Here is a 25,953-nt window from a genome sequence, read left to right as displayed (position 1 = left end):
ATAAGGGCTACAAGCAGGGGCTGAGAGCAGAGACAGTAAAGACTGACAGTCCCTGCAGCAGCTTTGTCTGCCCTAGGTATATGCCGTAGTCTGTGTCACTACATGTAGTGACTGACGGTGATGGAAAGGTGTGAGAGCTTCCTTGGGATCTCAGTCTTGCCTCAGCCTGTCAATGTCCGATATGATATTCCTTACATGCTGAACAATGGCATCAAGCTGCTATATCTTGGCAGTGACAAGATCAAGAGGAGAAATAAATCATTCTTTATGGTACTATACAACTTAGCTTAGATAGCCTTTTATATTATTACTTTATTATCATTATCATTATTCTGTGTGTGCATGTTGTTGTCTATCTGTGAGTGTGGGAATGCATTAGAGTGCCCATGGGGGCCAGAAGAGGGCACCAGATTCCATGGAGCTGGACCTGCAGGTGGTTGTGAGCTACCTGATATGGGTGCTGGGACGGAATTCAGGTTCTCTGAATAAACTGTAAGAGATCTTAACTGCTAAGCTATTTCTCTAGCCACCTCTAGCCACAGATTATTAAATAGATATTCAGCTTAGCATAGTCTTCACCCTATTGTGAGTTTATTAGGAGGTAACCCCATCCTGAATCAAAGAGCAGCCATATTTGAATATTTGGAAACTCACACTCAGAAGTCAGAAAACTGCACATTCACACACATGGAAAACATTTTAGCCAGCTAGCTACATCAAATGGCCTCTAGTTTGTCATTTAGATGTATGTGGACTAACTTCAAGAGACAACACTATCAGACTTATAAAAATTGATAGCTTAACAGAGCCAAACTGTCCAGTTACCAAAAAAATAACCACATAAGGCTATTTAAGTACTAACTAAGAATGAAAACATGGTGACACACACCTTTAACCCTAGCACTCAGAAGGTAGGTAGATCTCTATGAGTTTGAAGCCTGCCTGATCTATGTAGGTGAGTTCTAGGCTAGCCAAGGGTTGTATAGTGACTCTGCCTCACAAAATAAACAAATAACATAAATTAACAAAACATACTAAAGAAAAGCAGGTTCCTTAATCAGACCGGCCAAATTTCAAACAGTTAAAGACCTCAAATGGCTCATGGGCACCTTCCTAGATGGTACAAAATATGTTACTTGGTGTAGAAATTGCTGGACCAATCACTGCTATATTTACTACTCAGTATTTACTGCTCTGAACACAGAAACAAAGTGAAAATAGACTGCAGTCTGCATCTATCCAGCAACGTTACCGCAGGCCAAGGAGAGCTGCACAAACCTCCAGACTCTCCCTCAGCACAGCAAGCACGGGGCTTCTCAGGCACCTGCAGCAGGCAGGCTGTGAAAGCGCTTCCGGGAGACAGGAGGTACTTCCGTGGAGGACTCACAATTCTCAAACACCAGAATGTCTGGTACCCGGAGCACACAGATCTTCATACTCTGCTGGTTAGGAAGTGCTGGCTATCCACCTCTGTACCCACAATGGAGGACTTCAGAGCTACTTCTAGTTTCCCAAGAAACACAAGCTCTCCTCTCCTGAGTAACAGCATGCCATACAGCCACCCCTTCTGTGACCATTCAGGTTAACTCCTGTTAGTCCATGCTGGCGCAAGCATGCTCAAAAGTAGACACACAGCCTCTAAATCCCAGAAGCCAAGTGTCTGACAAACATCATGAGATTTCCTTGTCTCACTGTGACCTGGACAAGGAGAGTGACTGTAAACGAGAACTGAATTAACACCAATCCAAGGGAGAAGGAACCCTCAGGGCAGAGTGGCCCAAATCCTAATCCTAGGCACAAAGTTATGTCAGAGAGAAGGGCTGAGTCAGCAAGCCACTCCTCAGAGCAGCAGCCACTGTCCAAGGGCCTGCCATTTACTCTGAGATTCCTGGCCTCTCTTTCTGTTATTTCAGAAGTACTATATAACCTCAGGAGGGAAATTAAGGCAACCTGGACATTCAAGTACAAAAGTAAATTACTCCACGCAACCATTCCTAGCATGTACTATGTAGCATCCTAGAGTTCAAAAGCTTTGGAGAAAGAACAATAACACCTAGTCTCCCTTCAAAATTTCAGGTGAAAACAGAAAACATAAAAATAGGAAGAGGGGGGGGGGAGGGGGGGGTATGGGGGACTTTTGGGATAGCATTGGAAATGTAATTGAGGAAAATACGTAATAAAAAAAAAGAAAGAAAAAAAGAAAAAAAAATAGGAAGCAGAATCAGGAACCCTGGTGGGCTACAATGACAACATCCTGGAAGAAGTTCAGTCCAGGAAAACAGAAAATGATCAAAGTGAGCAGGAAAACAGCTGAAGCAAAAGTTAAAAAGACAATACCTCAGGGGATTCCGGTAGCACTGGGCGCTTCCCCAGGATGCAGGGCCAAGGCTCCATAGGTGCAAAGGCACGTGAGAAGGGCAAGGCTCCAAGCACAGAGGGCTTTGTTAACAGTATGCATGATAAGTCAAGTGTCTCTGGAACTTGAAGGGACTTGATGGTATATACAAACAGACTCTCCAATGCAGAGTCCCCTAAAAGCAATGACAGGTTCCCGTTGTCCCAAGCTTAAGTTTGGCACCAGGGTTTACACAATAGAAGCTCAGTGACAGCTCAGGAGCGGTGGCGGCAGACAAGGGGCTGAGTATCGGCTTGGTCTTTGCCTCCTATGCCTTAGTCTCCACAAAAGCACACTCAGGCTCTGGAGAACCTCTCCCACCAAGCCCATTACCGTCTCTGGCCAACATCAGTACATCAACCCACAGATACCTTATTGCTACCAGGTCAGCTGTGCCCTACCAATCCCAACATTTTCCTCTCTATTCACACAGCTTGCCATTCCTATAGTAGGAGTCTCTAGAGCATGTATGGCTGTGGTTTCCTTCCCTGTTGCTCTGACATCACCTGAAGAGGTTAAAAGTCACTCTGGCTATCAAACAGGAACACTGAGAAAACAGAGTAGCTCCTCTCTGCTACATGGCTGCCCAGTACACAGCAAGCCTGGGAGTAATAAAAGATGACTTCAACTTTAAAACACACACAGACACTTGTGTATGACTCAATTCTGCCTTTATAATAAGTAGAGCTCGAAAGTCTCAGACAAAGAACACGAGCACCTAGTCCAGATCCAAAACCTCTTTTAGAGGAGGGAAACTGAGCTACAAAAGCATGAACACCCGAAGGTCACCAGGCAGGGAAACCGAGTGACCCAACTCCCCCATTGTAAATCCAGGCTTCTCCCTACCCCACGCTGCTGCCCACCTCCACGCTATGGTGTTACTATTCGTCTTGAGGTACTACCCTCTCTGACCAAAACATACTATGACAGCAGCTTTTATTATTATACATAAGGATTCTGGAAGGACAAAACTTGAAACTTGACCTCAGTTTGTGAAAGATAAGGAAACAAAGGTTAACCATCTCCCCAATCCACCTGGCTCACAAATTACAACTCTGAAAGATTTCTGTTTCTTTCTTTCTTTTTTTTTTTTTTTAAGAGGTACTTATTCATTCTATGTATATGAGTACACTGTAGCTGTCTCCAGACACAATAGAAGAGAGCATCAGATGCCGTTACAGATGGTTGTAAATCACCATGTGGTTGCTGGGAATTGAACTCAGGACCTCTGGAAGAGCAGTCGGTGCTCTTAACTGATTAGCTGTCTCTCCAGCCCCTATTTCTAATTCTTAAAAATACAAGCCGGGCGGTGGTGGCACACACCTTTAATCCCAGCACTTGGGAGGCAGAGGCAGGCAGATTTCTGAGTTGGAGGCCAGCCTGGTCAAACATGACTGAGTTTGGGGATATAGCTCATTGGTGAAACCGTAGGTTCAATCACCAAGAGAGGGAAAGAAAGTTGGGGAGAGGCCGGGCAGTGGTGGCGCACGCCTTTAATCCCAGCACTTGGGAGGCAGAGGCAGGCAGATTTCTGAGTTCAAGGTCAGCCTGGTCTACAGAGTGAGTTCCAGGACAGCCAGGGCTACACAGAGAAACCCTGTCTCAAAAAAAATACCAAAAAAAAAAAAAAAAGAAAGTTGGGGAGAGAAGACTAGAGAAGGGGAGGGAGAAGAAGAGGAAGGGAAGGGAGGCAGAAAGGGAGGGAGGGGGGAGAGAGAACAAGAACAACGTGGTAACTTCAGAGGATACCATTAAAATCTGCCATAATTTAAAAGAACATTAACTCATTGCCTTGACAGTCTGTCTCTCTGTGGCTTATGAGCTTCCTTCTAAGAACTAGGTACGTTAAATCCAGAATAGCAGGTACCCAGCTAAGTCAAGAGATTCCCAGACTCCTGTTCTAAGCAAGGTGTCTGTAAACCAACTCTAAGCTTGGCCACTCTTGATCACCACACAAAAAAAGGCAACCATATGGCCTGTGTTTGTAGCACATTAAGACAGAGACATTTCAAGGATGGCACACACCATCAAGGCCCAACAAAGCCACCACAGCTTACAGGATACACAGGCATAGCAAGAGGCAAAAGTTCATGAAGGGAACCCAGATTCTGTGTCTCTGCTGGCAAAGGACATTCACACCAGAAGCTGGCTCAAGCAGTTTTGTTTGTACAGTCCCAAAGGTATCTGAGAGAGACCATCTCTACCTGGGTCACATAGGAGGAACTCTTCCTAAGCATGCTAGTACTCAAGGACTGCAGTCTCAATGGATGAACCCTAACACCTACCACTGCCCCAGCCCTGTCATCATTAACATCCAAAGCTGCTACTAGATCAATATGGCAAGTGTTCAATAAACTAATGAGGATCCCTCTCAACTCTGATCATTCAATTAGTCCCCAAAGATGTCATTTGTACACAGCAATTGTTCTGTGAGAGATGCTGCCCCCCTTTATACTCTGAAGGAGACTTGGAGCCTGGACTCTTATCCCTTAGCACGGATCCCCTTCCTTCCATTGAGTCTCCTGTCCTCAGACCTGCAAGGCTCAGTGTCATACCTCAAAGGTTCTCCCATCCCTCCCACAAATAAAGAAATCACAACTAAAATCCCCGTCTCTATAAAACATAGGACCTCTTTATGGAATACCACAGGGATTTCCTTATTGTCTTCTATAGCCAATACCTTCTACCTCCATAGAACTACAAACTATTGGAAATATCTTCTGTTCTAGGTAGTTTTTAACATTGTTCTATAGTGATAAGACCATCGTTATTCAACCTAACCAAAGACTTCCATACTACATATGACAATAGCAATTTTCAATTTATGATTTTGCTATCTGAAATAATTTCTGACCAATCTAAAATAAGGTTTCAAATAGCAAGATGTTAAAACATTCTTTACTAGCAAAAGGCAGTCAGTCTTACTAGCAAAAGGCAGTCAGTCTTACCTACCATGGTAGACACCATAGAAACTATTCACTGTAACTTTAAGAGGAACTGAACTAGGTGTAGTGGTACATGCTTTTAATCCCAGGACTCGGTAGGCAGAGGCTGGAGCTGAATTCCAAGCCAGCTAAAGCTTTCTGAGCTTTCAGCTCAGTAGCTGGTGTTACTTTTCCTACTTACCAACTTCCCTGACCTTTATAATTTATCATGAACCTTTGAGTAATAAAGAGCCTGCAGCAGCAATCCATTTGTGAATTCAAAGCCAGTCTGAGCTAGAGAGAACTGTCTCAAGAACAAAATTATATGCAATTATACAGTCTTGATAGTTTCCTCTCTGCCTTGGGGTCTGCTACCTTCTGAAACATCACAACAGGTGGAGTCTTTGTCAGAATTAGGAATCATATGTTCAGGCTGTCTGCTATTGTAATGGATATCACAGAGGGTGTAGCTGGAAGCAAGACAAGAGTCTTTGTATATGTTAGCCGTTTTTTGTTTTGTTTTGTTTTGTTTTTTAAACCCAGACAGGGTTTTGTTGTGTACTCTTGGCTGTTCTAGAACTTGCTTTGTAGAGCAGGCTGTCCTTGAACTCGGAGAGCTCCGCCTGCCTCTGTCCCTGGAGTGTTGGGATTGAAGGCTCTGCCACCACACACCTGGTGATTTATTTTTCTTTTTTCTGAGAAATGAACATTTTACTCAGTACTTCTCCAGTTCATAAACTAGCCAACTAAGGAAGAGTATGGGGGCTCCTAGGTCCTAGCCCAGGTTCTTATGGACAGCTTCAGTGACTCTGGGTTTCAGTCACAAGAGGATCCTTGAGTGTCTCTGGTATGTGGCAGGACTGGAACAATAAGCAGATCTGTCATTTTTGACTTCAAGTGAGCTTAGGATAAAAACAATAAACTAGCCTCTACAGCCATTCAAGAGCAGAGTTATAGAAATGAAAAATGCCTGCCGTGAGGGACACTAAGTCTCTCTCTTTATCACCAAAAAAAAAAAAAAAAAATTGTAGAATTATACTAGAAAAATGTTTATTCAAGTCAAAGTATCTACTCTTCTGTCCTCAGAGGAAAAAAGCACAGCTCTGCAGAGATAACCAAACAAGGAGGGCCTCCCTCTTCTCCATAAGTCACTCTTCCCAAACTCCCATCACAATGAGACTTAGAAGATGGAACCAGCAAAGAAACTGCCACTGCTTGAGCTGTCAGCTCCCTTCACATATGCAAATCAGGGTTTTTTCCAAGTCAGAACTGCACATGCAGGTACTCCTCACTTCTTACTGACCTATGCTGGCCAGTCAAAGTGGACATTTCCAGTGTGTAGGAGAAATGTTCCTCCAGAGAGCCATTTCTGAGGGTTGGCTACACAGTGTGCTTAGGCATGTGGTCACACCTGATCTCTCCTGGTAGTAGATAGAGGTGACTGATGACTGAGCACAAGTTTCTGCAAAGCCAGCCCAGGAATGTCCAGGGCATGGTGAAGTGTATCTGAATGGCCTGTGCAGCGCACGAGTGGATGGCAGCTACCGAGAGAACTTAGCAGGAAGGCAGACACTGCCAAAGAAGCTGCCATAGGAAACAGATTCTCACTCCCTCCTAGAAGCACTAGGATAGCTTACTTTACTATAGCCACATAGTGGACAACAATCAGAACCAGAAGCACCAGTGATCTATGGGAGAGGTTAACGGGGAACCTCTTCTACTTGTGCAAACGAACCGCTCTCGTCATTTCCCAGCTCCCAACCCACTCAACACTAGCTTCAGCACCCTTGCTATGTACAGTTACTTATGAGTTAGCTGGTGTGCTTACAGGAACATATTTCTTCCCAGCAGCCAAACTTAAGAGGCATCAACAACTGCAATTGTTCCTCTTTTCTCAAGTGGGTACATCTTGGACAGAAAAGCAGATCTGAACGAACAGAGAGAACTGAGTGGTCAAGGCATGGCAGGTGAGGTACCGGTGGGAGTGCACATGCAGGCCTTCCTGAGGCACCATCACCAAAGTCACTGTAGACGTAGGAGCTTAGCACAGACCCCAGAAGCTCCAGCACACCTGTGCCCTCTAGTGAAAAGGACTTTACAAAACAATCAAGTTTGTAAACTCGTGTTCTCCTAATACCGAAGTAATAAACTTGTGAGGCAGCTTTCAGTTTTAGAAACATACAAAGTTACCTCATGCTTACATCTTTAAACTGGCATACTCACTTCAGAAATTCTTTTGGTGATGTCATGAGTCTGGATGAGGCAGAAGTGAGTTTAATGGGACACACCTGCGTCAGACCCTCAATTCAAGTTCTCTACTGGCTATTGAAATATTTTCTTTTTAAAACCACCAGAATCACCTTGGTAATTTAAAATCAATATTCCCTAAGAAATGAAAAATTTGAACTACTATAGTTCAAGTGCTGCTATAAATAAATGTTTTGGGTTTTGTTTTTTAAATACAGAGTCTCACAATGGTCAAGACCTTGCTATGTAAACCAGGTTGGCCTCGAACTCAGATCTACCTGCCTCTGCCTCCCAAGTGCTTAGATTAAAAGTGTGTCTTCATGCCTGGCTGTAAGTGTGGAGAACTCACTGAAAATTGATGTCACATTTGTTATTTTATTTTTTTAAAAAAGTGTATATAAGCCAACTATCAACTATATCGGTTTTGGCATGTAATCTTAGCACTCAGGAAACTGAGGCAGAACAATGAGTTCAAGGCATTAGTGAATTCCAGGCCAGCCCAAGCTATCAGCAGATTTTGTCTTTTAAAAAAACAGGCGGGAACGGGGTCGTGGGGGGCAAACTTGGTCTGAAAAGAATGTAAGAGCAAATTGCCTGCATAGGTAAAAACCAAGATGCTGAAATATAAAGAGAAAACCAGACAGGGAAATAAAGGCCTGTGAAGAACCCACATGGCACTTTTTTTTTTTTACTTTGGTAAGAGGCTTCAAGAAAGCAGTTGCAGTGTCAACACAAGACAGTTCTGTGGGCTGCCCCTGATAGGTCACCGTCAATTTCATCCAGTGGAGAGCCTTTCTGGTTCACCAAATATACCTCAGTTGAAACTCTAAGTGTCCCATTTCTCTGTTCTTCAAACTTTGAAGCCAGGAACACTTTGGTGGAAGATAGTAAGTCAAAGCCGGCCTCTGCCATCCCATCAACAGCCTCCCCAGTCCATAAATTACAAAAGCTAGTTCCTTTGTTCCGTTCCCACTACTTGAGGTGTGGAAATAGAGCAGGAACTTTCTCTGCCTATACTTGAGCTATTGTGCGTAATTTAAAATGGCCATCCATAAAAAACCGACAGGGACCCTTTGGGAATCTATGTCTCTTGCCCAGAGAAAGGACAATATCACTGCCCTGTATATTAATATTAAGAGGAAAGCAACAGCCTCCAAGGAATGGAAGTGGGCACGTGCCCCTGCAAGTGCCACCCGAGGAGGTCTTGTCAGACGCCACAGGATAGGTTCCCCCCTACCTTTTCCTCGCGGCCCGGAACCGCTGGCACCACCACTGCCCAAAGCACAGGGTGCGTCCTTCCTGGGCCTCTTGCTCTGGGGTCGCACGCTGGACCTTAGGAAATGGTGCTGGTCCTGGGGGCTGCCCTGCGGTGGAGACGGGGTGGGCAGCCCTCTGGGTGGCGCGGGGGCCCCGGAGGCCCGAGGGGTCTGCCCGTCCCTCTTTGTGCTGCTGCTGTCCGCCGCGTCCGCGCCGCCGGGCCCCTCTCCGTCCAGCGACTCCTCATCGGCGGTCCGCTTGCCCAGCTTCTTGAGCCCTTCCTCCCCGCTGCCGGCGTCGCCCAACTTCACTGTCATCCTGCGGCAAGAGAGACGAGGAGCGGTGAGGCGGGCGGCGGGCAGAAGTTTACCGCCGGCCTCCCAACATGGCGGCCGTTGTTTGTTCCAGCGCCGCCCGCCGCCCGCCCGAGGGCCCGCAGAGTGCTGAGCCCGACCGGACCGGGACCCCGCCCCGCCCTTGGATGCCCCTAACCCAAGTAGACCAACACAGCCCGGAGCTACGGAAGGCACGGCAGCATGACCTGGCCTCTGCGCTTTGGGTCCCGCTGTACCGCCGTCCCGCCACCACCTACCCCAAGGAGCCGCAGCTCATGGCCCCCAGCTTGATCCCGCCTCGCTCCCCGCACTGCCCGTGCCTCCCCTCTGCTCCCGAGCCGCGCGCGATCAAGTCGCGCACCTGCCTATTGCAACGGCCCGCGCTGCCCTCCGAGCCCCTAGTGCTCCATAGGCCAAAACTGCCGCTCCCTCCAAAGCTGGCATGCAAGAGAGAGATTCTGCACTCCGGAAACCTTCCCAGGAGGGAGATGGCCCAACTACACCTCTCATTCAACAAAGCCTGTTGCATAGAACAGGTTAGAGAACACCGGAAAAGTGACAGCAAACACTGTTATGTTCCAGTCGGATCTTAAGAATAGGAACTGAACTATGTAAACAATTCTGGAAACAACAAAATTCTTCCTGTACCTTCTACCACTGCCATAAGATATCGATAAGCAAAATAATAATTATCTGTAGCCAGAAGTTATACTCAGAATAAACTAAAGTTCAGGTACATTCCAACATCTTAAAGACAGGCTGTGTACATGATGAAGCAGGACAGAGAAACACGCCGTTCTTTAGCAGACGCTAGGTCCAACATAACTGTTGAAAACATTCCACTTAATAAGAAAACCAGACAGAGCAAGGTACCAATGATAACAAAGAAACAGACTGAAGGTAGAGACAGAGATGTAAAACTCGAAGTAACACCATAAAATGGTGCTGCCAAAAAATGGTGTGCAATTTTCCTGTTTGGCATTGATCTTTCAAATACTACCTTAAGAAAACTCTGGCACAGAACCACACAAGACACTACCCTACGCTAAATGATTTTATGGCACAAGACTTCGAACCTATTCACTTTTAACCCCCTCACCACGGTTCCCAAAATCCTGTCATTGTGCTAGGGAACGAAACCCATTCCCAGAACCAGCACTGCCAACAGCACCAAGCAAAATGCATCAATCCAACAGGACCCACTCGCCAGCGCGCTAGGCCGTGTCCCCAGGCACATTCCGGTCGTTCCCCAGCGGCGGTGGACTCCATGAGTCCGTCACCGAAACCCGTCACTTCCTGACCGTGGGAGGCGCGGGCACTGTGGGCCTCGTCCCGGCTCCACACCCTTTGTCCCATTTCGGGTGGGAGAAGCTCGCACCTTCCTGAGGAGCTGACCGCTGGCTGCACGCGGCGCAGCCCACGAATACCGCGGCCCCTCCGCGAATCCCGAAGGCTCCCAAGTGCAGCCTACGGTCACCTTTTTCATCCACGCTTCCCGGCAGCCTGGCTCCCGGATCCCGGGCCTCCGCAGAACCGACCGGGCCCGGCAGCTCCGGCTGCGGCGAAGCCGCGACGCCGGGCTGGTGGTCAGGTGTCAGGCGCGGTCACCAGGCACTGTTCCCTTCGCAAGACCTCTCCGTGGACTGGCGCGTGGCTAACGGGGCTGACGGCACCGGTGCTGCCGCCACTCGCCCTCCCACACCTGGGACGCCGCGCTCTAAACAGTTCCGGCTACGGCGGCCGCCGGGGACCTGAAGTCGGCGCCGGAGCGGGGAGGGGCGAACGTCCCGCAAAAAAGACGAGCACGTCCAGCTTTTCTGCGGGCGCGCCCAACCAGCTAGGCTGCCATTGGTCAGCAGACGTTACGTGCGCGCGCCCGCACGGTGTACAGGGGCGGGCCCGCAAAGTGGGGCGTGTTGTGACGGCAACCTCGCGCCCTTGCGGATCGTGCGTCTTTTCCGATTGGCCAACCGACAGCCAATAGGATCGGGCTGCTGGCTGTGATTGGCTGAGACTATGTTGACGGATGCGTGAGAAGAAATCACCGCCTCAGCAGGGCGTCTTGAAGCGCGCGCGAACTCGGGTGGGGACTTTGCACTTTGAAAACAGGTTTAGGACCATAAATGTATCGTAGCATAGTCCACTAACACTTTTCCTATTTGAAGCGATAAGGAAATGTTTTTTTAAAAACTCTAATGCTTATGCATGTGGCGTTTGAAAAAAGTATCCCAGTTCGCAGGAGGTCCCCGCCTCTGGTTATCCCCTTGGCTCATTGGCGTGGACCGTGCTACTGCGCCTGCTCTCCAGCGACACTCGCCGTTGGCTAACACTGGCTAAAGTGCGCACGGTCACCCAGGGAACCCTGTGCCTAGCTGCTGCAAGCCTCTGCTGAATACCGCTCGCAGCGGTCTCTCGAGACGTCAACGCGCCACACTCCGGGGCGGTGTCCGGTACTCAGAACGTCCCAGAGAAGCTCTCGAGCTGCGCCTACCCGTCCGATGCAATGCAACTAAGCTCCGCGAGGTGCCGGGTGATGGCCTGCGTGGGGTGGGCAGGATGAACTCGAGGAGAAAAGTATTAGGAGCCTCGACGCAGCATACCCCGAATAGCAAATAGTTCCACCCATCAGCGGAAAACCCAAACTGGTCCTAAAGTGGGCCTAAGACTCAGAGCTGCGCCGGGAGGTACCGACTGTCTTCGGTTCTTTCCGCCGCAAGTCGCCAGTGGTCGTTTCGGGAGGCATCGGAGGCGCGGCTGTCCCTCGACAGCTTCCGCTTTCTTTAGCGGCGTTGTCGGGGCAACACGGAGGCACGGGGAATCTGGCGAAGTTAGATTCCTATACCTAAGGTGCAGAGGGGTCTGGGGCTGGACTGGGGAGTGGCTAGGGGTGGGATGGGATCGGCCTGGGACCTAGAGATGACCTGCCAGGACCCTCTTGGTTCCTCTCTCTGTGCTGGCTTCACATTGTCTCTCTGCACAATCCTAGAGCCCCCTGCTGGACTTTTGAGTTGCGGCGTGGGTTCCCCCTGAATGCATTTAGTATGAAGCTGGGGGAAGACAAAAAAGCCAAAATCCTCTCATTGGTTAATCTTTGGGTGGCTTGTAAAGATAACATGACCTGACTGGACCACCTTGAACTACACTGTCCTTCAGTAATGTGTACACGATGCAGCTAGTGATCTTATTCTGGCCCAGAGAGCTAAACTCTATATCATTGGTCACTATCCCGAAAGGCTACTTAAGAACCCATCCTCTTGTTCAACAAGAGGAGTCTCTAAGAGGAGTATCTTGTCTTTAAGCTTACTTGTTAGTATGACTCCTTGGGCATAATGAATTTAACCAGCTTTCCTAAGAGTTAGCATGATGGAGGCACTTACCTCTGAAAATGATTGAGTATAAAAATAGTATAGCCGGGCGTGGTGGCGCACGCCTTTAATCCCAGCACTCGGAAGGCAGAGGCAGGCGGATTTCTGAGTTCGAGGCCAGCCTGGTCTACAGAGTGAGTTCCAGGACAGCCAAGGCTACACAGAGAAACCCTGTCTCGAAAAACCAAAAAAAAAAAAAAAAAAAAAAAAAATACTCAGTATAAAAATGAGTATAAAAATGAGGATCAGTTGACTGGAAAAAGTGAAATTGGCCTTTTCTTGTTTTATGGCCTACATACTTGAAACTTGTTCCTGAACTAAAGAAATTAACAGATTTTTAAACAACTATTTTTTTTGTGAGCATCTGCTTCCTAAAGTTGACTTAATATCTTTTTAATTATTTGGCTAATTCTCATTTTAAAACATAAGTGCTGTGCTCAGAAGTGCATCATACGTTTAATCCCAGGACTTGGGAGGCAGAGGCAGGCAGATATTTGTGAATTTGAGGCCAGCCTGGTCTACAAAGCAAGTTCTAGGACAGCCAGGGCTACACAGAGAAACCCTGCCTTGAAAAAACAAATGAATAATAATTAAAAAAAAAAAAAACTTAAGCACAAGTGAAGGAGAGAATGAATAGTTAGAACCTTGTATAAAATGGACATACTGAAGCTGACATGTTGCCCTTTAAAAAAAAAAAAAGATTTTTATTTTTCTTATTCTGAGGCAAGATCTCACTACGTATCTTTGGCTGCCTGGAACTCACTGTAGTAGACCATATTGGCCTCAAACCCATAGGGATCTCTGCTTCTTCTGAGCTGGAATTGAAAGCTTGTGCCACCTTCTCTGGCTTATTTTTAATGTGTATATGTGCAGGCTGCAGAGGCCAGTGGGGCATCAGATCCCAGAGGAAGCTGCCTGATGTGAGTGCTGGGAACTGAACTCATGTCGTCTGGAAGACCCTCTTAACCACAAAGCCATCTTTCGAGCCCATGAAACAAATGAAATGCAGCTTCTCCCCCCTCCCCCGTCACTGTAGCTTGGTGATCCTGACTGCCCTCTACTACCTGTAAGTCATAGCTAGAAGACGGTCTTGGGCTTTTTGGTTTCCATGAAGCTGAATGCTGTTTTTCTCTGTAGAGATGTTCTTTGATGGGTAGTTTACTTCTATTGTGTTTTAATGTTTTCTTTGAAGTATGTGTATAAATTGAAATGATACTTATCGAATGAGAATGATCAAGAATTATTTGAACACCCTCCCCCCGTTTCAGTACTTGCTACTTGCATTCTCTGTTTAGTTCTCTCTTTGATAGCAATGAATTTTACTTCTTTTTCCAGGACACCGTGGGTCATTCCAAGTTTAAGCTTTTGCTTCTGATTTTATAGTTTTCCTTAGTAGAGATCTCTAACAAATGAATTGGCTTGCATTCATTTAAGAAACATTTTAAAGCTGCTACGTGTCTTTGTAGGTTTGCTTCCATTTTGTAATTCTGCACGTTGTCACTAGGGGTTGGTTTTCCCGCCCTGCAGGTTTCATCCTTGACTAGGTCTGTGCATCATCATGGCGCTGTATTTTGACCACCGAATCAAAGCTCCAGACACACCCAGCTCTCCCTCCCACATCACCTGGCACCCCACCCACCCATTCCTGGCAGTCGCATCTATAAGCCCATCTTCTGGAGGCAACGTAGACATCTACCTTGAGCAAGTGAGTCCCTGGAGCTATGTCGGCTTCAGCAGCTCCTGATTCTTGTGTTCTTTTCTCCTCCTGAGTCATGGAGACCAGGAGGCAGCATAACTCAGCACAAGAGTTCTCCTAATCAGTTCTTCCGAAGGGCCAGTTATTCCCAAGCATCAAAGCCACGATATCCTGCAGTTCTTTTATCCCTGCTATAGAGGTTCAAGAGCATGCTTACATCTGACCTCCTGTGCCATATATGCATGCCTTCCTCAACTCTTTGTGTCGGCCCTTTGAATTTTTTTGATTTATTTATGTAGTGAGTATGATTCTTTTGCCTGCATGTGTGTATATGGGCCAGGTGCATGTCTTCAGGGTCAGAAGAAGGTATCAGATCCACTGGGACTAGACTTGTAGATGGTTGTGAGCCATCATGTTGTTGCTGGGAACCAAACCCCAGGTTCTTAGGAAAGTCAGTAAGTGCTCTGAACTGCTAAGCTACCTCTCTAGCCCCACATTGACCCATTCGAACTACACTAGCTTCCTACGGCTGCTATAACAAATTGCCACAAAGTAGGTGACTTCAAAGAAGTAGAAAGTCTTTTTCTCACAGTGATAGAGGGCAGAATACCTGATAAAGATATTCATCAGTTGAATCACGAAGAGTTGGAAGTCAGATCAATGTGAGGAGGTGGAGACCCCATGTACAGCACAGGGGGTCAGATCTAAGCGTGCTCTTGAACCTCTATGGCAGGATAAAAGGACTGCCATATATGAGAAGATCTAGATCTTGCTGGCTACCAGGCCTAGCTCTGGCAGTAAGCTCCAGATTCAAAGGTGAGCTGACGAGATGGGCTCACAGTGGAGGTGCTTGCTGCCAAGGGCAATGAGCTGAGTCCGTCTACATGAGGACCCACATGACAGAAGGGAGAGCCAGTTCTCTCAGGTTTTCCTCGGATCTCCACACCTATCTTGACACACATGCATACACACATGATAAGTAATCTTTTAAACCATGTTTATGTATTGCATGTGAGTGTGAGCACACGTCTGTGTCAGGACCCGTGGATGCTAGAAGAGGACATCGGTTCCTGGAGCAGGACTTAGTGGCTGTGAGCCATCTGACATGGATGGGGGCAACTGAACTCAGGGCCTCTGGAAGAAGAGCAATAACTTTTTTTTTTTTTTTTGGTCAAGATTTATTTTATGTCTGTGAGTACACTGTCGCTGTTCTCAGACACACCAGAAGAGGGCATCAGATCCCATTACAGATGGTTGTGAGCCACCATGTGGTTGCTGGGAATTGAACTCAGGACCTTTGGTAGAGCAATCAATGCTCTTAACCGCTGAGCCATCTCTCCAGCCCCAGCAAGAACTTTTTTTTTTTTTTTTTTTTTTTTGGTTTTTCAAGACAGGGTTTCTCTGTATAGCCCTGGCTGTCCTGGAACTCACTTTGTAGACCAGGCTGGCCCCGAACTCAGAAATCCGCTTGCCTCTGCCTCCCAAGTTCTGGGATTAAAGGCGTGCACCACCACTGCCTGGCCCCAGCAAGAACTCTTAATTGCTGAGCTGAAGCTGTCTCTTCAGCTCCTAATAATTTTCAAATTAAAAATAATGTGGAGAATGACTGTGGAAGATACCCATCATTAGCCTCAAGTATCCACAGGCATGTTGTACTGATGCAAGTTTTATGTGTTAGACCGCTTCTTGATGTACTTACTCCTATCTACAATGGGAGGTCTTACTTCTTGTCCCACACAGGGTGAGCCCGTGCCTGACACCCACATTGAGAGGTCTTTCCAGGCCACTTCACTGTGCTGGCACCCAACAAGGCTTATCCTGGCTATTGGCTGGGAAACTGGAGAAGTGATAATGTTTAATAAGCAGGACAAGGAGCAGCACACAGTGCCCCTGCCACATACGACTGACATTGCCATCCTCAGCTGGAGCACCAGTGGGAGCTGTCTGGTATCTGGAGATAAGGTAAGTGTATCATTTCCATCCCCACCGTGCACATAGGGTGCATGTGAAAGATGCTAAGTCCCAAGGTATAGGAAACGTGTGGCTTTGAGGTTCAGCTGCTCTCCTCAGGCATAATTGCAGGGGTGGGGGGCGGTTCTGTTTCATTTCTTATTGATGGAGAATGTCAGGCATGCATATAATGTGTTCTGATCAAGTCTATCCCCCATCCCTCCCCTCCAATTCCTTCTCTGTCCCTAATACCCTATTCCTTCCCAATTTTATGTGCTCTTTTTCTATTTTCTTTTTTATATTTGAATCAAAACTTCAAGTATTTATCCTTCAATACCATCATGTGCCAAAGATATGTCTATAATTTTTTTTTTTAAGATTTATTTATTATATGTAAGTACACTGTAGCTGTCTTCAGACACTCCAGAAGAGGGCGCCAGATCTTGTTACAGATGGTTGTGAGCCACCATGTGGTTGCTGGGAATTGAACTCTGGACCTTCAGGAGAGCAGTCGGGTGCTCTTACCCACTGAGCCATCTCACCAGCCCCTGTCTATAATTTTTAAATGAACATGTTAGGGGATTGCACTCATGGAGATAGAGTGAGTATCCAGGATACCAGCCTGTTGGTGGCACTCCAAAATCACCAACTTCCATGAACACATTTTTAGTGGCCTGGAGTCTAGTTTCTCTAGATTGGGGCTCCTTACCTTGGGTGAATTTTGCAGTGATGAGAGACGTGGGAGTCTCATGTGCCCTGTGGCAGAGGTTAGCAGTGCTGCCAGTGCTCTGAGATATACTGGACATTTTCTGTGACAAGAATGACCTTCCAGAGCTGAGAAGCCCTGGTTTGAGTCACGATTGTACAGCAGAAATCTCACAATGTGCCACATTTAACTAAAGGTAATATATTGACATGTTTCCAAACCTTATAAAAGTCACATAGAGTGAAAAGACTGCACAGTCCACAGCCCACCCTCCATCTCTCCTCTTTCTTCAGCCATACACTTTTCAGATCTTCAGAGAAGCTAAAAGAGCAGCTCAGGTTCTCATCCCAGTAGCCCTAGCCACGTAATGGTGATGCCCCTGGCTTTGCTGGTGTTCTATTGCTGTGAAGAGACACCATGGCCAAGGCAACTCATGAAATGAAACATTAATTGGGGGCTTGCTTACAGTTTTAGAGTCATTCATGATCATCATGATGAGAGACAGGTAGGCATGTCTGTGGAGCAGTAGCTGCATTCTTCACATCTTGATCTGCAGGCAGCAAGCAGAGATACATACTGAGCCTGGCATGGTGGGCTTTGACCGCAAGCAGAGTCCACCCCCCAGCAACCCATTTCCTCTAAGGAGACCACACCTCCTAATCCTCCTAATCCTCTCATATGGTTTCATTCCCTGTTGACTGAGCATTTATGAGCTTACGGGAGCCATTCTCAGTCAAACCACTCGATCCCCCTAAACTGCAGGCCTTGGGTAGCATAAGGGAAAAACATTACAGTGTGAAGCATTTATCAGTGATACGCTCCAGGTATCCGTGTGTGTGCTTCAAATCAGTGGGAAAAGCCAGTGAGCAACTCCAAGAAACTACGCAGTAGTCCAGATAGTTCACAGATATATGTGGCCCTGAGACGAATATTTTCTTCCTGGACACTTAGACAAAGCTCACAAGTTCATTGATTTTTTTTTCCCACATAAAGCTTAGCAACACCCTCATCAAGGACTCTATAAATATCAAGGCCTATGTCCTCTTGGTGCCAGAGAGGCCCTAGATAACTACATACAGTGCCTGCAGAACTTTCCAGAACCACCTCCCCTTGACTTTCTCTTCCTGTCCTTTGAAGTTGAAGAGCCTGAGTGCTGAAATACACACACACACACACACACACACACACACACACACACATATTGCAAGGAATACTTGTCTACCTTTCCCATAGACGTACTAGTTGTTGACACTAACACGTCTACCTTTTCTCTGCCTATGCACTTTTTTCCTGAATATTTGCAGATTCATCACAAATACTATGATACTTTATTCCTAAATACATAGGCATCCAGCACCTAAGATCTCAGCCCTCTCCTTCATCAATACCAAGTACCTATCACACCCAGGGAACGGAACACTGACGCAGTACTATTACCCCATGTGCAGTCCCTTTAAGATTTCTCTTGTCTGGACTGGGAAAATAAAATTCTTGCCATTTAAACCTGAGGATCACAAGGTGGATCATCAGTTACTAGGTGGTGGAGGTGCACATCTTTACTCCCAGCACTTGGGAGGGAGAGGCCAACCTTGTCTTCAGAGCTAGCTCCAGGAAAGCCAGGGCTACACAGAAAAACCCTGTCTTGAAAAAATGGGGGGAAAAAAAGATAGAGCATAAGAACCCATGTAAATTTAGACTGTTGGGTTGTTTTTGTTTTTTTTTTTTTTTAATTAGGTTTTTGGGGTTTTTTTGTTGTTGTTGGGTTTTTTTTTTGGTTTTTCGAGACAGGGTTTCTCTGTGTAGCCCTGGCTGTCCTGGAACTCACTTTGTAGATCTGGCTGGCTTCGAACTTAGAAAAGACGTGCATCACCAAGCCTGGCCTTAGGTATTTTCTTTATTTACATTTCAAATGTTATCTCCTTTCCTGGTTTCTCCTCTGAGAGCCTTTTTCCCCTATCCTCTTCCCCCCTCCCCCTGCTCATCAACCCACCCACTCCAGCTTCCTCCTTGTGGGAACCAGGCAGACTACCGCATGGCAGAGCTTTGAGCACAAATATTATTATGATTATAATTATTATTTTGGAGCTACTGTAGTGGATTTTTTTTTTTTTTGGTTTTTTTGAGACCGGGTTTCTCTGTGTAGCCCTGGCTGTCCTGGAACTCACTTTGTAGACCAGGCTGGCCTCGAACTCAGAAATCCACCTGCCTCTGCCTCCTGAGTGTTGGGATTAAAGGCTTGCACCACCACTGCCCGGCGAACCTGCTCTCTTGATGAATGTGTGTCTTCTAGAGATTAGAGGCCTTAGGCATGATTCCTTCCCAGGCTTCAGTCTGCTGTCAGGTCATTCATTCATCTGCGTGTCGTTGCTCAGTCCTAAGTGTTGAGTGCTTTGTTTCTAGGATTAAAGGCGTGTACCACCACCGCCCGGCTACTGTTGGGGAATTTAAAAACAGAATTGTTTTACGGAGTGATGAAGGTGGCTGTTGTTACTTACTGCATCATTTTTGGTTTTGATTTTTTTTCCCTCTGTGATTTATTAAACATTGTTGCTTGAAAAAAAAAAAAAAGAACATGTAAAAGCCAGGTTGAAGAAAGAAAAAGAGGAAAAGGAAAAGCCTGGGAACAACTGAAAATGCCTCCAGTGATCAGAGCTGGAAGAGTCTGAGCAACAGAGTAAACTGCATTTAGAGCCGGGCAGTGGTGGCACACACAAAAAAAAGAGTTCATACTGTTATAAGCATACTCTTATGTTTATATCATCACCTATAAATAGATGATGGAAAAGAGAAAAATCTCTTATGCTGAAGCAGACCAAATGATTTATGTTGATACTTCATCCATGAGGAATTCCATGCAGAATGTCTTATTTAGGGTTTCCATTGCTGTGAAAAGACACCATGACCACAACAACTCTTATAAAGGGAAACAGTGAGTTGGGGTGGGCTTACAGTTCAGATGTTTAGTCCATTCTCGTCATGGCAGGAGGCATGGCAGCCTGGAGGTAGACATAAGTGCTGGAGAGAGCTGAGAGCTCTACATCCCAATTAGCAGGCAGCAGGAAGAGACAGTGAGGCACTAGGCCTGGCTTGAGCTTCTGAAACCTCACAGCACTTCCTCCTACAAGGCCACACTTCCTAAGAGGGCTCCTCCTTATGGGACTGTATGGGAGCCATTTTTATTCAAACCATCACAAGGTAGAGTATAGTAACTCCCATCCCTTCAGTGAGAAATGCATACTGCATACTTCTTTCTCATGCATACAGCATAAAAAGAGGTGTAGACGCCCGACTTGCCAGCAAGAAAGAAACCACAACAGGATCCTTCTGCAACACGTTTATTGGGAGAGCTTTTACTGCGAATGTGAAAGACCCCGAGCCCCAGAACTGGTGCAGCCTATATATGCCTAGGAGAGGCATGTCTACACCTGATTGGTTATGCTTTCAGTACCTCATTAACATGCCTCGGGTCAGGCAGTGACTCAGCAAAAAACTTTTGCACATGCGCACATTGGTTGTTTACCCATAATCATGGGTGGTGGCCAGCGGTAGCCAGCGCCATCTTGTAATGGCGTATGTGGCTTCCCACAAAGAGGGAAAAGACTCATTTTACAATGGATAAAAGCTACTCTAAAGGTTGTCAAGGTGATGAATTGTGTTTATAGTAAGGACTCTCCAGTAGGGAATTGCTCCTCTGGTCCTCCCCCAACAAACCCATAACCACCATCTAGTTATGGGAGAAATATCGGATAAATCCTAGTGGAACAATGTAACTGAGAAGTCCTTTAAAAATAAGCCAACAAGGAACACCCGAGGAAATCACAGCCCACAGGAGCCTAAGAAGACATGACGACTCAATGCCACGTGGAATCCTAGGCAGGCTCCTGGGACAGAAAAGGGATATTAAGAATACAAATACGAGCCGGGCGTGGTGGCGCACGCCTTTAATCCCAGCACTCGGGAGGCAGAGGCAGGCGGATTTCTGAGTTCGAGGCCAGCCTGGTCTACAAAGTGAGTGCCAGGACAGCCAGGGCTACACAGAGAAACCCTGTCTAGAAAAACCAAAAAAAAAAAAAAAAAAAAAGAATACAAATGTGGGGTGGTGAGATGGCTCAGCAGGTAAGAGCACCCGACTGCTCTTCCAAAGGTCCTTAGTTCAAATCCCAGCAACCACATGGTGGCTCACAACCATCTGTAACAAGATCTGACTCCCTCTTCTGGTGTGTCTGAACACAGCTACAGTGTACTTACATGTAATAAATAAATAAATCTTTAAAAAAAAAAAAGAATACAAATGCTTTCTTTGGTGTTCATGGCAGTGCTAGAGATTGAATTCAAGGCTGTGTGCACTGAGAAAGCACTACTGCTGAGCTGTATCCCCAGCCCTGACTTGAGCTGTATCCCCAGCCCTGACTCATCAATTCTAAGGAATGTACCTTACGGTTTCATAGCAGGGGAAATTGGTGTCAAATATAAGAACTCTGACTGTCATTGTAATCTTCCTGTAAATCAAAATTAGTCCGACAATTACCAGTTTATTCTAAGCACATGACAGCTGCTATCTCTAGAAGTGATGTAGAGGAGGGGCTGAAGATAACAGTTGTAATTCCATAAATACTGTGGAATAGTTTAGCATTTCTATAGTGTACACACAGGTAGTACAGTCATGTTTTTGAATGAAAAATCACTAGCGTTTTGCTTCTCCATTGCTGTTCACCTCCAAGTAGGGAGCTTTCTGTAGGGAAGTGTTCCTCACACATGTTCTGTAGGACGTGTTCCTCACGAATGTTGTTGGCCTCTTGCAGCTTGGGGTCCTGCTCTTGTGGAGATTGGACCAGCGAGGCCGAGTACAGGGAACACCACTCCTGAAACACGAATATGGGAAAGCACTGACCCATTGCATCTTCCGGCTCCCCCCTCCTGGGGAGTAAGTATGAAGCCCCACAATGTTTGGTGTGTGTCTCCCTTCATCCTGGGGTAGGGTGTATGGCTCTTGATCCATGTGGACCCAGCCCAGAGTCATTCTGGGAATCTTGACTGCTATATTCTTTACTCTCAGGGATCTGGTTCAGTTGGCAAAGGCAGCAGTAAGCGGGGATGAGAAAGCCCTGGACATGTTTAACTGGAGAAAAAGCAGCTTTGGAAGTTTCCTGAAAACGGGATCTCAGGAGGGGCTGTCTTTCTTTGTCAGTCTCATGGATGGTGAGCAACTTGGGACATAATTGTAGAAGCAAAAGGATGTGAGAGAGGCTTGGCTAGGGTTTTAGGCTGACAGCAATGCTGCTGGGTGAAAGGAAGGCAGGGTACAGTGCGTGGATCTTTGGATGCTGGGCTCCCTCAAGATGCTCTCGTGCTTAGCTGTTGCTGTGCTGTGCTCTAACAGACATGAGGACAGGCCATCTTAATTTGTGTTGAAGGGGTTTTTCTAAAGAAGTTTTTGCTCTGTGCTGAGATAGGGTCTGACTATGTAGCATGGGCCTGCTTCTAATTTATGACCTTCCTCCTGCCAAACTCTCCTAAGTGTTGGGATTGCAAACGAACACCGGCTATGGCCGGCTTCATGAGGAAGGTTTTAGGGTTTGGTTGATTGGTTTGTTGATTTTTTTTTTTTTTTTTGGTTTTTTGAGACAGGGTTTCTCTGTGTAGCCTGGCTGTCCTGGAACTCACTTTGTAGATCAGGCTGGCCTCAAACTCAGAAATCCGCCTGCCTCTGCCTCCAGAGTGCTGGGATTAAAGGCGTGCGCCACCATCACCCGGCTTGTTGATTCATTTTTGTTTTGTTTTTTTCCTTTGGTTTGGTTTGAGGGGGGTTCCATTTGTTTTTTGAGACAGGATCTTACTACTGCGTACCCCTGGAAGGCCTGAAATGTGCTGTGTAGACCAGACTGGTCTAAAACTTAGAGATCACCTGCCTCTGCCTCTCAAGTGCTGAGATTAAAGGCGTGCACCGCCACCACCACACAGAGCTTACTATTAAGCACCATCTGTTGATTGTAATTTTTTTCCCTATCTTGTGTGTGTGTGGCAGTGTGTGTGTGTGTGTGGGGGGGTATTTTTGCCTAGTCTGATCTTAAAGTCATGGCCACCCTCTTGCCTCAGCTTCCTGAGGGTGGAGATTATAGCTCTACTACCACGCTAACTGACTGATGATTTTAATATTACTTATTCTCACTATAAGCATGAATCCCAGCCAGGGTTGAAACAAATACACCCTGAAGCTAATGAGACAGAGTAACAGTCTTAAGTGTTATGTCGTGGAACTGATTTAATCTTATGCCTGTCTAGCTTATGAATGAAGGAGGCTCAGACTATGGTTATTTTATTTGGCTCTGACAATTACTTATTCTAAGCACATGACCCCTAATCTACTTCTCTAATTGCTAGCCTGGCTACCTGCCTGCAGCATATCCCAAATTCTTGCTGTTTCTCCTGGTCATGTTCTCATGGTCCATCTCTTCCCATGATGCCCTCTTCCCTCTCCCTCACCTCATGATTCCTCTTCAGACCCCAAGCCCAGGAACTGAAGCCCCACCTTCCCCTCCTCTACCCAGCTATAGGCTATAGGCATCTCTATTAACCAATAGTTTTAAGTTAAGGAGCAAGGTTTGCACCACAAAAGCTGATAAATGTGAGAAGTCCCTCCTAGGCACTAGAGAGTAGAGAATTTACCATTACAATATGTAGTACAGACCAAGCCTCAACATAAGTGCCTGGCAGAGGCCCAGGAGATAAGAACCAAGGGAGGTGAAGTTTAAGAAGGGAGGCTGCTGATGTTGGAAGAGTTCATAAGGTTTATAACTTTTGAATAGGAAAAATCTTTTGTTATAGAGAATAGATAGAGCCAGTGCAGAGGGGAAATTGAGGAAGTCCCAGAGGGAATCTCTAAGCGGGTGATCCCCATGGGCCAGAGAGAAGAGTATGGGAAGGAGGGCTGAGGTGGACGGGCTGAAGCTGGTAACCTGGAAGAGGATGTGTACAGAGCTATGGAGGGTCTAGATTTACATCTCTACCTGATCCCCAAGATGAGGGCTTTAAGGTACAGTTCTGTGTGTTTACATTTCCCTCTATGGAAGATGGGGATTCTTGTCTGTAAAAGGCCTGCTCCATAATCTCTGCTTAATAAATACTCATTGTTAAAGTGAACTTAGCTGATTGTGAGCTTCCCATTTAATAAGAACTCAAGCATTTCATGAAGAAGAAGATGAGACCAGAGGACAAGAAGGGCCCCTGAGGAGGCAGGCTCCTGAAGAACTTCAGAAATGAGCCAGAGAACCCTGGAAAGTCATCCATCACTCAGACACCTAAGGAGAAAGAAAGGAGGCAGGCCAGATGTTGAAGGAGGCCGACTCGTAGTTGAAGCGGTAGTTCAGGGCAGGCCAGGAAGAGGAGGAATGTAGGTGGAGAGAAGAGGCCACTGCGGTGCTACTGACCCTGAAGCTTAGGTGCTAAGGAGCTTGGGAGGACAAAAGAGGAAAATGATGGCAAGTAATATACCTAACGACATGAACCTGGGGGGGCAGAGAGAAGAGTCCTCCTTTAGGATAGGGATAGGGAGGGTATAAATACTCTGAAAGAAGGCTGGAGAGATGGTCCTGTAGTTGAGAGCACTGGCTGCTCTTCCAGAGGTCCTGAGTTCAGTTCCCAGCAACCACATAGTCGCTGACAACCATCTGTAATGTCCTCCTCGGGCGTGCAGACATGCATGCACACAAAATGCCCACATACATAAAATACATGAACAAATACATCTTCGGAGCTGAAGAGATGGCTCAGTGGTTAAGAACCCTGATTACTCTTCCAGAAGACCCAGGTTTGACTTTCAGCACCCTCATGATGGCTCACAAACATCTTTAATTCCAGTCCCATGGGAATCTGATGGCCTCTGTGGTCACTGCATGAATGTGGTACACATAAGTACATGCAGGCAAAACACCCATGCATATAAAACAACAAACAAACAAACCTAAAGATACTGAGCAGAGATGATGGAGCAGTCAAAAGGCTGGATGCTAATTGATATCTCCCAATACTGTAAGAATCACAGACAGCTGGCCTAAGCAGGAAAGCAGAGATCATTTCAGGGATGGTAGCCTGAGAAACACTGTGGCAAATGTTTTAAGTTCCTATAAAGATGATAGATGTACTGTCAGAGCATCCTTAAGGAAATAGAAATGGCCACTCATGGATACCATTGAAAGGCTGATGACCCAGGAGCCGCCTCTCTCCCTAGGCACAGTGCACTATGTGGATGAAAAGGGCAAGACTGCCCAGGTGGCATCCACAGACAGCTCCATCCAGACCCTGTTCTACATTGAGAGGAGAGAGGCACTGGTTGTGGTCACAGAGAACCTTCTCCTGTCTCTGTATGTGGTGACTCCTGAGGGAGAAGCTGAAGAAGTCATGAAGGTAGGTGAAGGAGCAAGGTGTGGGGCTACACTAAAAGACCTGGGACTAGGTTTTCTTGCCTGCTTTGACTGTCTCTGCAATCTTGGTTAACAAGTTTGACAGTTTACTGTCACTTGCGAGAGAGAGCAGCTAATGTAGCTGCTCAGGGTCCCTTTTCACTCCAGGCCATTTGGTAGCCGTGAGGGAAATGAGAGATTTTCCAGGATCTCTGGACAGAGAGTGAAAGAATCGGGGTTGCCTAGGTTACCAGGCTTGCTCCTCTTCTGTGCCCTTCTCAATTAGAGAATTCAGCATCAGTATCTCGTTGGGCTTCCACAACAGAGCTGGGTAAACAGGAGGCATGGTCCCCACTTTCCAGCTCTATGAGGAGGCTGTTTCCTTGCCCAGTGCCTGTTGCAATGTCACTTCAACAAAATGGTCCTTCACACCAACTGTTTGCTACCATAGGCATCCACTTTGCTTTACACAGTGAGCAAATGTTAGTTACCTTGCTGAATGGTAATGTTTTTAAGACAACCAGGGTGTTGATGAAAGACATAGAACTGTATTGTTAGCCTGAGTCCCTCTGTGTGTTTAAGAGGTCCACTAGGAAGGCATGCAGTGTCACCACAAGCTCCTGGGTAAAGGCCACCTGCTGCTTGCTGCTCCTGTGAGCCTTTGCCTCCCTCCCTTGTT

The 25,953-nt window shown here is 46.6% G+C and overlaps 2 protein-coding genes across 6 annotated transcripts in view; one reads left to right on the top strand and one right to left on the bottom strand.

Moving 5' to 3' along the window:
* Cramp1 (cramped chromatin regulator 1) overlaps positions 1–10,884 on the bottom strand; it is a 54,244-nt gene extending 43,360 nt beyond the window's left edge. For 3 of the 5 annotated variants that reach the window (XM_085833128.1, XM_021149887.3, XM_021149886.3), the window contains exons 1-2: positions 10,636–10,884; positions 8,804–9,141 (exon numbers count right to left, since the gene is read on the bottom strand). In XM_085833128.1, coding sequence (XP_085689254.1) covers positions 8,804–9,140 — 337 coding nt within the window. In that variant the 5' untranslated portion in view covers position 9,141; positions 10,636–10,884. Of the gene's footprint in view, positions 1–8,803; positions 9,142–9,519; positions 9,618–10,536; positions 10,612–10,635 lie in introns of those variants that run through there. The other 2 variants (XM_029471204.2, XM_085833129.1) reach the window with 2 other exon arrangements.
* A 363-nt stretch (positions 10,885–11,247) lies between these two features.
* Positions 11,248–25,953, top strand: part of Ift140 (intraflagellar transport 140) — an 86,133-nt gene continuing 71,427 nt past the window's right edge. Inside the window, exons 1-6 of the mRNA XM_021186052.2 lie at positions 11,248–12,005; positions 14,051–14,228; positions 15,960–16,181; positions 21,678–21,799; positions 21,932–22,074; positions 25,103–25,278. Coding sequence (XP_021041711.1) covers positions 14,082–14,228; positions 15,960–16,181; positions 21,678–21,799; positions 21,932–22,074; positions 25,103–25,278 — 810 coding nt within the window. The 5' untranslated portion in view covers positions 11,248–12,005; positions 14,051–14,081. The remainder of the gene's footprint in view (positions 12,006–14,050; positions 14,229–15,959; positions 16,182–21,677; positions 21,800–21,931; positions 22,075–25,102; positions 25,279–25,953) is intronic.

Source organism: Mus caroli, unplaced genomic scaffold (genome assembly GCF_978045245.1).
Source record: "Mus caroli unplaced genomic scaffold, Mus_caroli_1 scaffold_18, whole genome shotgun sequence".
NCBI lineage: Eukaryota > Metazoa > Chordata > Mammalia > Rodentia > Muridae > Mus > Mus caroli.
Note: the sequence above shows the minus strand (reverse complement) of the source record. Positions and strands in the feature narration are given on the sequence as shown.